Source organism: Babylonia areolata, chromosome 10, assembly GCF_041734735.1.
Source record: "Babylonia areolata isolate BAREFJ2019XMU chromosome 10, ASM4173473v1, whole genome shotgun sequence".
Lineage (NCBI taxonomy): Eukaryota > Metazoa > Mollusca > Gastropoda > Neogastropoda > Buccinidae > Babylonia > Babylonia areolata.
This window is the reverse complement of record NC_134885.1, coordinates 15,589,080-15,603,641: the sequence shown is the minus strand read 5'-3', so window position 1 is coordinate 15,603,641 and position 14,562 is coordinate 15,589,080. Positions and strand designations below refer to the sequence as shown.

General features: G+C 40.8%; 1 protein-coding gene across 1 annotated transcript in view; it reads right to left on the bottom strand.

The window, feature by feature from the left end:
- Positions 1 to 14,562, bottom strand: part of LOC143286667 (RUN domain-containing protein 1-like) — a 134,254-nt gene that overhangs the window by 84,697 nt on the left and 34,995 nt on the right. Inside the window, exons 2-3 of the mRNA XM_076594303.1 lie at positions 7,437 to 7,691; positions 5,423 to 5,576 (exon numbers count right to left, since the gene is read on the bottom strand). Of these exons, the coding sequence (XP_076450418.1) occupies positions 5,423 to 5,576; positions 7,437 to 7,672 (390 nt within the window). The 5' untranslated portion in view covers positions 7,673 to 7,691. The remainder of the gene's footprint in view (positions 1 to 5,422; positions 5,577 to 7,436; positions 7,692 to 14,562) is intronic.

Here is a 14,562-nt window from a genome sequence, read left to right as displayed (position 1 = left end):
AGGATGCAGCCGTTCAGCTCTCTGACAACGTTATTGATGTCTCTGCCGTTGACATGGATGTCCCTGGTAAGAGCATTGGTGCGGTGTCTGAAGAGACCCCATTTGGCCTTCTTGTAATTCCAGCGTGGGGGCACAGGAGTGTTGGTGGTGTTCCTGTTGATAGTGATGAACACTGGCCTGTGATCGCTGCCTCCCAGCTGATCCCCTACTTCTCTGCTAACGTCTCCGTGGAGGTCGTCAGTGCAAAAGGCAAGGTCAGGGGTAGTGGTGGAGCGCCATCGTCTGGAGTAGAAGGTTGGGGTGTCGCTTGGGGAGTTGATGAGAACGAGATGATGGTCGTCTTGCCAGTCTTCCACTTCTTCACCTCGGCGGTCCATATGGTCGTAACCCCAGCTCTGGGAGTGGCTGTTGAAGTCACCCACAGCAAGAAAACTTGCGTCTGGGACCTCTATGGTGTCGAAGGACAGTGGACGGTCATCGGGGCAGTAGAAGTTCAGGATGTGCAACTCTGTGTCATTCAGTTTGGCCCTAATCGTTTGGTACTCGGCATTCTCCATGTGGACAGCTGATTCGCAGGAGTGTATGTTGTTCCTAACAAGGGTCAGGATACCACCTTTGCGTCTTTCTGCTCTGTCCGACCTGAAGCACTGATAGCCTCTGACTCTGAATGCTTTTCCGCTTTGCAGGTGGGTTTCTTGAATGCAGAAGATTTTGATGTTTTTCTCATGCAGGAGGTGTTCTAGCTCCGTCTTTTTGTTCATGACTCCTTCTGCATTCCAATGCATAACCATGAAAGGTTGACGCTTCTTGGATGAAGTTGATGTGCTGCCAATCGCATTCCTCCGCCGTCTCCTGGCGTGCCAAGACGGACGAGGGTGACCTCCAGTCGCTGAGGGTGGACTCCGTTGAGGCGCGGAGCCCGGTGCTGCACTACCCTGGAGGGACCTCAGTGGGCGAGCGCCATCGGTTTCACATGATCTGTCCAACTCTTGTCTCTTGTGCGTAGTTGCATGGCACTGTGGTTTGTTAGAAGGCGCGCGCTGGCCCAGTACCGCTGTCTTCAGCCCTCTAGGTTTCTGTAGGGGTTACCCCGCCCTTAGCTCATGGCCTAAAGACCTACCCTGTGAGCACAGGGGACTGACTGCCAGTTAGTCTGGCCCCTACCCCACGCGGACCTGTCCGGCTTGGTTGAACCTGCCAGGAGTAAAACTCCCGCCGGCATAGCTCCGGGGGTTGTCAGGGCACGCAAGCCCCTGCACCGTGACAAGGCGGCAGTCGTTACAGGGGATTACGTGCTGCTCTTCTAGCTGCTTGGTCTACCCACTCATTTGAAGATATTCCACAGTGCGAAGGTACCCAACAGAAAGTTATTTTAATGCCCTGTTTTGTCAGTTGGTGAATAATATGTTTTATTTCCATTGTCATCTCAATTCGATTCTTTGAATTTGAAGATTCTATAGCTTGTATTACTGACTTTGAGTCTACACATAATAATATTTCACTTACAGTTTTCGGAATGTCTGAAATATAATTTAAGGCCATAAATATGGCTATAAGTTCAGCTGTGAAAATGAAATATTGTCTACCCATATAGTATAATTTTTCTATTCTAAATGAAGGAATTACAAAAGCCACTCCTGAATTACCATCTTCTAGAACAGATCCGTCTGTGTATATTTTTAGATAATTTGAATATTGATTTTCTATATGGGAGAGCACTTCAGGTTTTAACAAAAATGGTGACTGGTTCTTGGGTAAATCTGTATAATCCATGTCAAAGGTAGCTTTACACTGCTCCCATTCAGGGACTGGTGAAAAAGTAGGTATTTTTGCAATTTGCTTGTCTTTTGATTCCGTAGCACTAATGATATCTGATGCAAATGTATTAATGGATGTCATAGACTGTATCGTCTTAGCTCCCTTTAGCAAAATCTTTTTGTGAACTCAAATTAGCTTCTTCTTTTGAAAAGGTTTCATATGCGAAAGATTTGATAACGAATTTCGCGGCTGAAGCTTTCCTTTGTTCATCAAGAGATAAAACACCTGCTTCTCTGTAAGTCCCTAAATTTGATGTAAGAATGGGCACACCTAGAGTGAGTTTATAAGCCTTACAATCAATGCTTTGCAGCTTCTTTAACAAATGCAGTGGAGCACTGAAGAATACCTCTTGAGCGTATGTCAAGCGTGAACGTACGAGGAAGGTAGCGAGAGATATCAACGCTTTGTTATCTTGCCCCCAGTGCTGTTTACAAATTATTTTAAGGAAATTTAGACCTTTTCTTGCTTTGTTTAGTATATAGTCAATATGATAATTCCACGAAAGCTTTGAAGAAAGATAGACTCCCAAAAATTGAACAGATTGTGTATATCTGATGATGGTACCATTTACTGTAAACACGGGGAGCTTTTCTGGGTCTGATCCTGTATTAAATAGCATCATATTTGTTTTTTCTAAGGACAATGATAAGCCATTTTCTGTCATAAAGTTGCTGATTTTATCAAGTTCCCGCTGGTATATTTTCTTTATGTAATTCAATGTCCTAGTAGGCGTTTTATTTTTCATTGTCACCTTCATCCATAAACAAATGTCATCAGCAAATTGAACCAAGACTGTATCTTTAGCTAGCTTGTTAGGTAGATCTGCTAATAATATATTGAATAAAATCGGCGAAATTACTGATCCTTGTGGTAACCCCATGTGTAAATGTCTGGGGTTTGAGTAGGTATTTCCTATTCTTACTTGCATAAATCTATCTAATAAAAAAAACTTCTAATATAATCATACATGTTGCCTGTGATACCGATATTTTTCAGTTTATATAGAAGTCGAGCATGCTACACTTGGTCGTATGCTTTTTTCACATCAAAAAAAGTCGCTAGTACATTTTTTCGCCTTGCAAACTGTTGCTTTACCTGTGTAGTCAGTTTGACTAGATGTTCTGTGGAGGATCTACCTTTTCTAAAGCCAGCTTGGTTTATAGGAATTACACTGTACTTCTCACAATAATGAACAAGTCTTTTTAGAACAACTTTTTCCATTAGTCTGCATACATGCGATGTTAAGGCAACTGGTTGATAACTGTTTTTATCTGTTCCGTGTTTGCCCTGTTTGTGTATAGGGACAACGATTGATTGTTTCCATACAAGAGGAATGTCACCATCCGACCAACATTTCTTTAAAATTAAGTGTGTGTGTGTGTGTGTGTGTGTGTGTGTCTGTGCGTGTCTGTGTCTGTGTGTCTGTGTGTGTTTGCATTTCTGATGTTCCATCAATAAAGGAATCAACAACAGCAATCCCTGTTAATTCCCAAAATCCTGTGAGCTTGACCCTGTCCCGTCTTCTTTGTTGGTTGAATGTACTGATGTTCTACTGCCACATATTACTCATGTCATCAATTCTTCCTTACTGTCTGGTTGTTTCCCTGAAAGCTTCAAATCTGCTGTTGTACGTCCACTCATCAAGAAACCATCTTTGGATCATAATTGTTTAAAAAATTATCGACCTGTCTCTTATCTGTCATTTTTTATCAAAACTGCTAGAAAAGATCATATTGTCTCAGCTCTTAGCTCAACTGGAACAAAATGGTTTAAAATTCCCATCAGTCAGCTTATAGACGTGGTCATAGTTGCGAAACGGCCCTTCTAAGAATAGTGAATGATTTGCTTTCAGGATTTAATGAGGATAAGATATCTGTTCTCGCTCTCTTAGATTTGTCAGCAGCTTTTGACACTATCGACCACTCTATCCTCTTGAACAGACTTAAAACTTCCTTTGGTATTCGTGACACTACACAAGCATGGATCACGTCTTACCTGTCAGATCGTACACAGAAAGTGTGTGTAAATGGTAGATACTCTAGAGTATCTGCCTTAAAATATGGTGTCCCACAGGGGTCCGTCCTAGGTCCTGTTCTTTTCGTGCTGTATGCGGCTCTTGTGTTGGATGTCATCAGTCATCATGCAATGTCGCATGAGAGCTTTGCTGATGACACACAACTTTATCAGTTGGCTTCCATAGCTGAATTTGATGCACTGGTGACTCCAACACAGGAGTGCATTGCTGGCCTAAAGGACTGGATGACTCTCAACAAGCTGCAACTAAATGATGATAAGACTGAATTTATGATAACCTGTCCAAAGAAGTTTCGTCAACATCCTTCCTTTCCTGACTCTGTTCTGATCAATAGCACACCTGTTTCACTTTCTCCTGTTCGCAGTCTTGGTGTAATCCTAGACCAGTCTCTTTCCTTCCAACAGCACATTTCGAATATCTGTAAAGCTGCCTATTTGGAACTGCGTAGAATCAGCTCTATCCGCCACTATCTCTCAACCGATGCAACCAAGACACTTGTATGCTCTCTGGTTCTCTCAAGATAGGATTACTGCAACTCTCTTTTGGCCGGCCTTCCAAAATATCTGTTAGACAGACTCCAATGAATTCAGAATAACGCTGCCAGACTCATTTGCAGAGCTTCTAAATTTGACCATGTTTCCCTCTCCTTCAGTCTCTCCACTGGTTGCCTGTTTCTGATTGAATAGACTATAAGCTATCCACTCTGACCTTTTCTGCAGATAACGGATCTGGCCCCAAGTATCTTTCTGAACTCCTCCGTATCTATACCCCATCTCGCCAGCTCCGTTCTTCCTCTGATACTCGACTTCTCAGGATACCTCACGTCAGAAGACAGACCTATGGACACAGATCGTTTTCTTTTCAATCACCAAAGACGTGGAACAAGCTCCCTGATAACCTCCGTCATTCTGATTCCCTCGCATCTTTTAGATCTCGTCTCAAAACTCACCTTTTCCCTCAGCAATAAGTTCAATTGTGGCAGGTTCACTTCCTTTGCGTTAGCTGTTTTTGACTGTGTGTATTCATATGTATGTGTACATAACTACATGCATGTATATGAATGTGTATTGTGTGCATGTGTGTTTATGTAAGTTTGTGCCGGCCTATGTGTGCGTATGTGTTAGGGTAGCTGTCAGATACACATGTATGTTAAAATCTATGTATGCAGTGTGTGTGTGTGTGTGTGTGTGTGTGTGTGTGTGTAGCGTTTTTATAAAGCACCTAGAGCAGATTTCTGGATAGTGTGCTATATAAGTATCCATTATTATTATTATTATTATTATTATTATTATCATTATTATTATTAATTTGCAATAAGCTTTGAGTGATTCAGTGCCATATCAAAACAGCAGAAACAGGCAGGGTACCACCGTGCCATTTTGGTGCCTTTACGTTTATATGAATGTATGAATCTGGGTTTCATATCCGAAACAGCCTATATCATGCTGGTGCCATTTCGGTGCCAAGTATATAGAATTCCAGATTTAGCCGTGCATCAATGAAATTCTATTCTAAGAAGAAAACAATTTCATTTCAGTTCTGTTAGTACCAATTCATCCAGATCCTCACCTCACGATCTGTGGGTTCAGCATTGACAATCTGTTTCAGCCTGAACTGCACCTGAGCAAAATGTGTGGTGAGTGCCAGTAGCGATGAATTCAACTGCTCCTGTTCCTCTTCCAGGTGTCGAAGTCTTTCTCCTTCACTGGAGTCAGCCAACATACTACAACATGTATACAGTCATTCAGAAACATTTAATACAATATTTTCTTCATCTGCACAAGTTTCAACCCACAAAAATGAACACAATTTTTTTTTTTTAAGAAACCCAACACACGTAACAGGTCATTCCGTAACAGGTAACATATATTCTGTAAAATAAAAGACAAGAAATGGTGTCTTCAAGTTCATGCAGGTCTAATTACATTGCAAGGTACATACTGGTAAAAGTGTTATATATATTGGTGCACACTGGTAGATGTTATGTTGATTGGTACACATTGGTAGTCATGTTATATAGATTGGAACGCATTGGTAGATGTGTTGAGTGGTGCACACTGGTAGACATGTTACATGGATTGGTACACAAATGGTAGACAGGTTATAAGATTCTTTCATGTGCCTATGTATGTCATATTTGTAAACTATTCCTAGTTTGTAAAAGGCCTACAGCCATTGGTTTAGGAACTTAATTAAAAATCTCTTTTAATATTATGACTTGTCTGTATAATCAGTAATCTTGAATCCAGGTGTGGACAGCACCAGCCAAGTCCTGTTCCTATTTCCTGGTTTGGACTGGCTCACTGATTTTTTTTTTTGATATGGCTCTTCCCAGTTGACGGAATGTATGTTTGGGTTTGAATACAGCAGGATATTGTTTTTCTCGTTCGCAATTAAAAAAAATAAATATAAATTCTGGACAGAACACATACAATGACACTAACTATTCCATTGACATATTTACTGCATATGGGTATCTTAAACTGGATACTAAATAACCAGAATGACCTGTTCTTTTTAAAGTTAATAGACGGTAGCTCTCAATGAGTTTCAGTAAGTCTAGCGCCAGGATACCAGTCTGTACAGATCTCGAAAAAAAACAGCAACAAGTTGAGGTGTGCCTTTCCCGCGAACTTTAAGAAATTTCTTAAATAATCAAGATATATCAAAATGACATGATTTAAACATTGTAATCACCTCAAAGACAGTAATCAATTTTTGGCACTAAAAAAAAAACAGGCGTTTAAATATTAATTTTGGTTGTCAGCGGTCAAAAGCATTTTAGTGCTGCGAGTTAGTCTACTTGCTTCCGATCCTAAGTTTCCTGCCTCTATGATACAACTCTTCCAACCTTTGAGCATTTAACACTATAATTGTGGAGGTGGATGTGCCTTTGTCTACTTTTATCTGTTCTCCAGCTAAAAATGTACTTAAAAATTATGGCTTTCTGTGTTCCCCTATCAAAACATTTCATCTAAGGTGAGATGAAAAACTGCATCATAACAAAATGTACTGTTGTATCAGGTAAGGTAAGCCTTTCACAGCCCAGGGGGAGTGAATTCATACTGACTTGTGTCTAGGGCTCGGCATAGGAAGGCTGTGCCTAATCCTCTCTTTCCAGGGCTTTTACCCTTCTCCGACCTAATCCAGGTACCCATTTACACCTAGGCGGAGTGAAGAAAACCAGAGTAAAGTGCCTTTCCCAAGGACACACAACACAGAAACTCAGCCTCAGACTCTGATCACTGACCATGAAGATGCATTAAATAATGAAGCATGCAAATTATACTGATGAGTAATACTGAGGTATAATGCCGTGGCATCATTGCAGAGAATTGTAACTCCCTCTTCCTAATCTACAGTTTCTCCAGCTTTCTATTTACATCTATTTATAAGTTTCATCTTCCATTCCTTTGAATTAGAGCATTGCATGTGTGTGAATGACTGCTGATTTTAAAAGCACTTTGTCTCTACACAAGATTTAGTGAGATATATATATATATATATATATATATATATATATATATATATATATATATATATAATATAATCAAATATATAAAATCAAAATCATTACTATTACCAGGGTTCTGCAGGAGAGGGTGTAGGGCTGACAGCTGCCCCTAAGGGGGCCCATCGCTCTGCAGGTCGTTCATGGTTGTGTTCATCAAAGCTGTCATAGTCCACACTGGCAGCATCCGTCTCCTCTGCTCCAGGGTCAAGGTCATGCGTGATTAATGGAGGTGTGTCTGTGACAGGTTTGGACTGGTGCACAGTCAGTTTGGAAAGCTCAGATGTTGTCGGTATTATGTCCTCCATGATCTGTGAGACGTCAAACCTGGAAAAAAGTATTTTAGGATTATCAGTATATTTCACGTACTTCTCTAGCTGATGCTTGTTGTGGCAGCCTATGTTCCATTTTTGTGTTTGCTTTCTTTTATTTACTTTTTTAATATTTAATATGATCAATTCACATTCAATATTAATGTTTGAAACCAGTATCATTTTCACCTTTCTATTTATTATATACCATTATGTGTGATGGATTAGAAAACTTTTTATGTATGGTAGGACAGTCACAAACATCATATATAAATAATTTATCATATTCATCACCAACCTCCCACCTTGCCAGCCAGACTCACAGAATTGCAAAAAGCGATTCACACACACACACCCCTATTACATTCTCTCTCTCTCTCTCTCTCTCTCTCTCTCTCTCACACACACACACACACACACAAAGACACACACACACACATTCATGTTTACAGACAAAGACACCAATCGTAATGCTAACACTCAATACACATTTACATGGTTCTTTTTAATGTAAACAAGAGAGGCAAGGCCTTCAAGACTTACTTGTGATACACTTTTTTTTAAAATCCAAGCTTTTTATGTATTGAGTATAATGCATTTACTGTTATATTTATATTTTTTATATTCTCTAAACTTGGCACTTTGATCTGATATTCGACCCAACAAAAGATCTGTCATTATTATCATTTTTTGTTCAAACAGTAACTTCTTTTGCTAAGCATGGAAGTTTTGTTTATTGCAAACGTTTTGGTGCAGACAGTAAAACAAGGGAAATTACTCTGCTGGGGGAACTTAGTTTGCTGGACTGATCTTTCTCATCTTAAACATTACATTTTGAAATTATACTCAATACATAAAAAGCTTGGATGTTTTTTTTAAAAAGTGCATCACAAGTGAGTCTTGAAGGCCTTGCCTCTCTTGTTTCAAAATGTAATGTTTAAGATGAGAAAGATCAGTTTAAAGCAAATTAACCCCCCTAGCATTACAGAGTAATTTCCCTTTTTTACTATCTGCACCAAAACATTTGCAAAATAAATAAAACTTCCATGCTTAGCTAAAGAAGTTCCTGTTTGAACAAAAAATGATAATAATGACTGCTCTAGCTGTTGGGTCAGAACATCAGATCAAAGTGCCAAGTTTAGATAATACAAAAAATATAAATATAACAGTAAGTGCAGTTTGCATATAATTAGGCTTCATTCTTTATTTTTTTGCGCCCATCCCAGAGGCGCAATATTGTTTTAAACAAGATGACTGGAAAAAAACTGAATTTTTCCTATTTTTATGCCAAATTTGGTGTCAACTGACAAAGTAGTTGCAGAGAAAATGTCAATGTTAAAGTTTACCACGGACACACAGACACACACACACACAGACAACCGAACACCGGGTTAAAACATAGACTCGCTTGTTTACACAAGTGAGTCAATAAATAAAACACACCACACAAACACACCTTCCCCCCACCCACACACTGTATGACATATGAAGTCAACCAGTCCAAACCAGGAAAAGGGAACAGGATTTGGCTGGTGCTCTCCATCCACACCTGATCATACAGACTTATTTTAGAATATTATAAAGCAACATATTCCATTTACCATCACCAGAAAACATATTCTGTAGTCATAAACATAATATATAAACATAATATACTAATACTTGTAACCATATCTGTGACAGTACCACAATACTATTACTTGAAATAACATTAAAGATTCCAGTCTTTGAAGCAACAACAGAGAGTGTTGTTTTGTTTTGTTGTTGTTGTTGTTGTTTGTTTGTTTTTGTTTTTTAAGGCAACTGAAAACAAATCCTTGGAACTAATGGAAGGTAGAGAGAAAGGGAAAGTAAGCACTTCTGTGCATCAATCTTTGCTGTGATAACGTGTGAACAAAGCCATGAAAGTTCTAATAGTTACCATGATAGAAAGAAAATGGCAATGACATGTGAAAAACTGAACCATTTTTAAGGTAACCTTGAAGCCATATACATTTTTTAACTGTTAAATTTATGTGACTGTCCATCATGTGGATTCCCAGGTTCAGTTTATGTAGTCCTTCAAAACTCACCAATTCTGTTCTTCCCATCATCTTAGAGACAAATGTGCATCTTGAACTTCTGCTGGTGTGTGTGTGTGTGTGTGTATGAATGAGCGTGTGCTTGCTTGTTATGGATAACATACTTAAAATAAGCTGAATACAATGTATGTTTAACTTTTATTGTAAATGTCATGATCTGTGCGTGTATGAAGTGTGAACATCAGTTAATCATTAAAGAAAAGATTGATCAATACAGAATGAACACTAGCCTGGACTTTCATTAAGATCAGTTGGTCAGTTACAGTGGAGATGTTACTGACATCTTTATTATTAATTTGGTCTCCCTGACATTCTCAGCTATTATAGTATTAATCATTTAATGTCGTTTGCAGCAGCCCTTTATTACCTTGGCAAAATGCCCAAAATGTTTTCAAAACGCTGAAAATTTTGCTTCATCCTTCAAAATCCAAGATGGAAGTTTTATGGAAAATTTGTATTTATAATGTGCACAATTGCTGTTAATCTGCATTGACTAATACAATAATTTACACGTAAGAAAGTAAGAAGCACACAAACTTCCCTTTTCTCCAAATGCAACCAATGAAAACATGACTCACACATTATAATCACATGTATATGTGTGTACGTGTGACTGCTATTTTTTCATTTATTTATTATCTTTTTAAAGAAAAGCAACCCCAAAATAAATTCCCACTTCATACTCTTTTTGCCAAGATGTTTTCATTTTACTTGCTGTCTCAAGCTGTATTGTGCATGCTGTTCTTTTGAAAAACCAGGAAATAAGCATTGCACACCTGGCCTTGGGTCATACAAAGCTTTTGTCTATAGTATATATTCATTATTATTCAGTATTCTCAACATTCTGTGTCTTGACTGGGAGAGAAGCCAGGAAAAAGCAAGATGATCAAACAATATCAGTATTTTTCCATGTATGTTTTCAAAGGCTTCATGCACAAATAGTGGGGTTTTGTTGTTGGTTTTGGTTGTTTTTCTTTCAATATTGTGATCAACTTCACAAAGTGTGGACTCTTCCACTGGTACTGGCATGATCATAATTTTTGTTCCTGTACTATCATCAGAGTGAGACAAAGATTCAATGGCTACACCAAATTTAATAAACAGTGCATTTGATTACATTACAAGCAGTTTAAAATCGATAAGTCTCTTCCCTTAGTCTTTTTTTCTTGCCCCATATTCTACACCCACTGGGTTGCATTTCATTCATGCCATTCATGATAATAATGGGCATTTATAATGCACTGTACCCCTAAGCACATGAGTCCAGAGGGCTAACAATCAACATCAATATGGGTGGGTTGGGTGGGGAGTGGGGGGTTAAAAAAAATTAAAAGAGATAGGATATTAATCATATGAACAAGACAAATGGAACGTGTCAATGACAAAGAGCACACACACACATGCACACACACATGCACGCACACACACACCACAAAGTTCAGCAGAGATGTTAAATGCATATGTGGAGAATCTATTTCTAGAAAACATATACCCTTTGAATGTCAGAGTCTGAAATCGTTTCTACCAAACTTCTTGGAAAATTCTTTTGAATGTATTTTTGACAATTTCAAGATGTTATCTGCTATTGCAGAAGGTTTGCTGCATATTTCAATTGGACATTTGTTATAGTTGTTACAGTTGTTTGATGTTAGCGTTTCCTTCTATATTGTACCTATGTCTCCCCTTTTAATGTTTTATTTTTTCCAATGCTCTGTGTCTTTCCCCACCGCACACACACACATGCGCACACACGCGCACACACACATACACACACACCATTCTTCACCCTCTGCCCAATACCGTTCCCACCACCACGCCCTGTCCTCCACCCCCCTTTTTCTTTCGTTTAATATCACTTAAAGTGGAAGACATTAAACTGAAGACTACTACTACAACACACACGCGCGCGCGCACACACACACACACACCACATGCCAACACCTACACATCCATGACAGCATATTTGTACATACATATATTCTGAAGCCAGATTTGAATTGAGATTTTGTTTGAGCATGGCAAATTTGGTGGGGAAGTTTATTCCAGGTAACATTACCAAGGTATGAAAAGGCACACTGTCCTTGTAGTTTCTTTTCATGATATATACCACACAGAACACACGTATCAGCAGATGATTGTGATGAGCGGAATGAAACAAGATCAGACAAACAGTGTGAGGATGTACCAGAAAAAATATTAAAACACATGCAAGAAATTTTCTGATCAATTCTATCAACAATAGGAAACCAATGGAGTTTAGCCAGCAGAAGTTTAATGTGGGTCTTCTTGGAAGCCTTAAAGACCAGGCGAGCTGCAGCATCCCTAACTATTTCAGTTTTATCAAACGAAAATGGATGAGATCTGGCTAGAAGTGAGTTACAGTTATCAAAGTGGGAAAGAATCAGGGAAGTGACAAGAGTTTTGGTAGCTTCAACAGTGAGGACATACTGAAAAGAACTTATTCTATGTAATTCCAAGCATGCACTCCGGCAAAGCTTAGTAACTTGCTTCACTGAAAATTTGTTGTCAAACATGATACCAAAGTTTCTAATTTGGAGAATAGAATGCTATGTTGACAAGTCATGATAGAATCTGGGTAGTTTTGAGGTATCTGAGAACAAATAAACAGTGCCACTGTTTTACCATCATTCAACTGCAATTTGTTAGTCATAATCCAGGTCAAGTCAGATAGATATATCTGCTACTGGTAACCTGGATCCAAGTACTACCTGTCACTGGATCGAATTGCTGGCGACTAAACCAGCACCCCCACCAGTCCTCTCAGGAGGATGGTGAGGGGAGTGGCTAGACACCCTGCTGGAATTAAATGACCCATCAAAGGGCGCCAGCTCTGGAGAGCTACCTGCAGCCACCTAGCTAAGGGAGTAAACCCTGACAGAAAATCCGGTGTGGGGCCCCTAAGGCGGTCGGATGGCAAACTTTGTCACTTTCCGGCAGCTCCTGCGGCCGCATTGGCACCAAAACGTAACAGACTTGCTGTTCCTTTGGATCTGTCAGCGAGGTGGAGAGGGGGGACAAGCTGAATGGGCAACAGCCTGTCTTCCATATTACATTGCCCAGGCTTATATCCGTCCATCCATCCACAAACACCTTGCACCTAAAACCTGGAGAGGACACTCCAGCTTCGCTACTAGCACTAGCATCGGAACAACACATGAAGCAACAGTTACCGGTTATAAGTTAGTGCTCAATTGGCATAGAGCCAACACCAGGGGTTGCTTCTGACGGTGGGAGGGACCCTCGTGTCCCACTGGACAACTACCGCCCGCCCAAGCTGGGCAGCCCCCAGCCAGTTAGGTGCTGTCCCGCCACGACCTGCCTTCTTCTATGGGTGTATGAAGAATAGGAGAATATCCGACAAGCAGGTCATTAATTTCCGCACCAGGCAAAAAGAAAACTTCAAGAAACGGATCAACAATGAAACTGGCCTGTTGGAATGTCCGGACAATGATGCCTGGGCTCTCCCAAGATCTGCTAGACATCAGCGACACCAGAAAGACGGCCATCATAAACAGCGAGCTGAAGAGACTAAATGTGGACATTGCCACTCTGCAGGACACACGGCTGGCTGACTCAGGAACACTAAAGGAGAGGGACTACACCTTCTTCTGGCAAGGAAAGAGCTCTGATGTCCCAAGAGAGTACGGAGTAGGCCTTGCAGTCAGGAACAGCCTGCTGAACATGGACGAACCAGGCAGCGGCGGTTCAGAACGACTATTGACTCTCCGCCTCAACACCTCTGAAGGCTATGTCACTCTCGTCAGCGCATATGCCCCAACACTGTCCGCCTCTCCAGACGCCAAGGATGAGTTCTACGAAAATCTCACATCAACCATAAGGAACATCCCCATGACAGAACAACTTGTTCTCCTAGGTGACTTCAATGCCAGAGTGGGTGCAAACGATTCGTGGCCCTCCTGTCTCGGTTCCTTTGGAGTGGGGAAAATGAATGAGAATGGACAGCGACTACTTGAGTTTTGTACCTGCCATGAACTGCGCATCGCCAACTCCTTCTTCAAGACGAAGCCCCAACACAAAGTCTCCTGGAGGCACCCGCGCTCAAAACATTGGCACCAACTGGATCTGATCCTAGTAAGACGAGCTGCCATCAAAAACCTTCTCTACACTCGCTCTTACCATAACGCAGACTGCGACATGGACCACTCTCTGGTATGCTGCAAGATCAGACTGCAACCAAAGAAGTTCCACTGCTCAAAGAAACAAGGGAACTCTCGCATTGACGTCAGCAAGATGTCTCAGCCAGACCTTGTAGAACAGTTCACAGAGGCCTTTGAGAGAGAATTCGATGCATTGCAGCCCAGAGACTCTGCCTCAGAAAGATGGGAAACGCTACAAGACACCATACACCGCATTGCTATAGCCACCTTTGGGAAGAAAACTGCGAAGTCCCATGACTGGTTTGAGGCCAAATCATCAGAGATGACTCCCAGTATTGAGGCCAAGCGCGCTGCACTCACTGAGTACAAATGGTCACCCAGTGAGAAGAACCTGCAAATCCTCAGGGCCGCCAGGAGTAAGGTTCAGTTCAACGCCAGGCAATGTGCAAATGAGTACTGGACAGAGCTCAGCGAAGAGATACAGAAGACTGCTGAAAGAGGCAACATCCGAGGGATGTGTGATGGTATCAAGAAGGCACTGGGACCAACACAGAGCAAGACTGCCCCCTTGAAGTCCTCCACTGGAGAAGTAATCAACGATCCTAGCCAGCAGATGGAGAGATGGGCAGAACACTACTCCAACATCTACTCCACAGAAAACATGGTG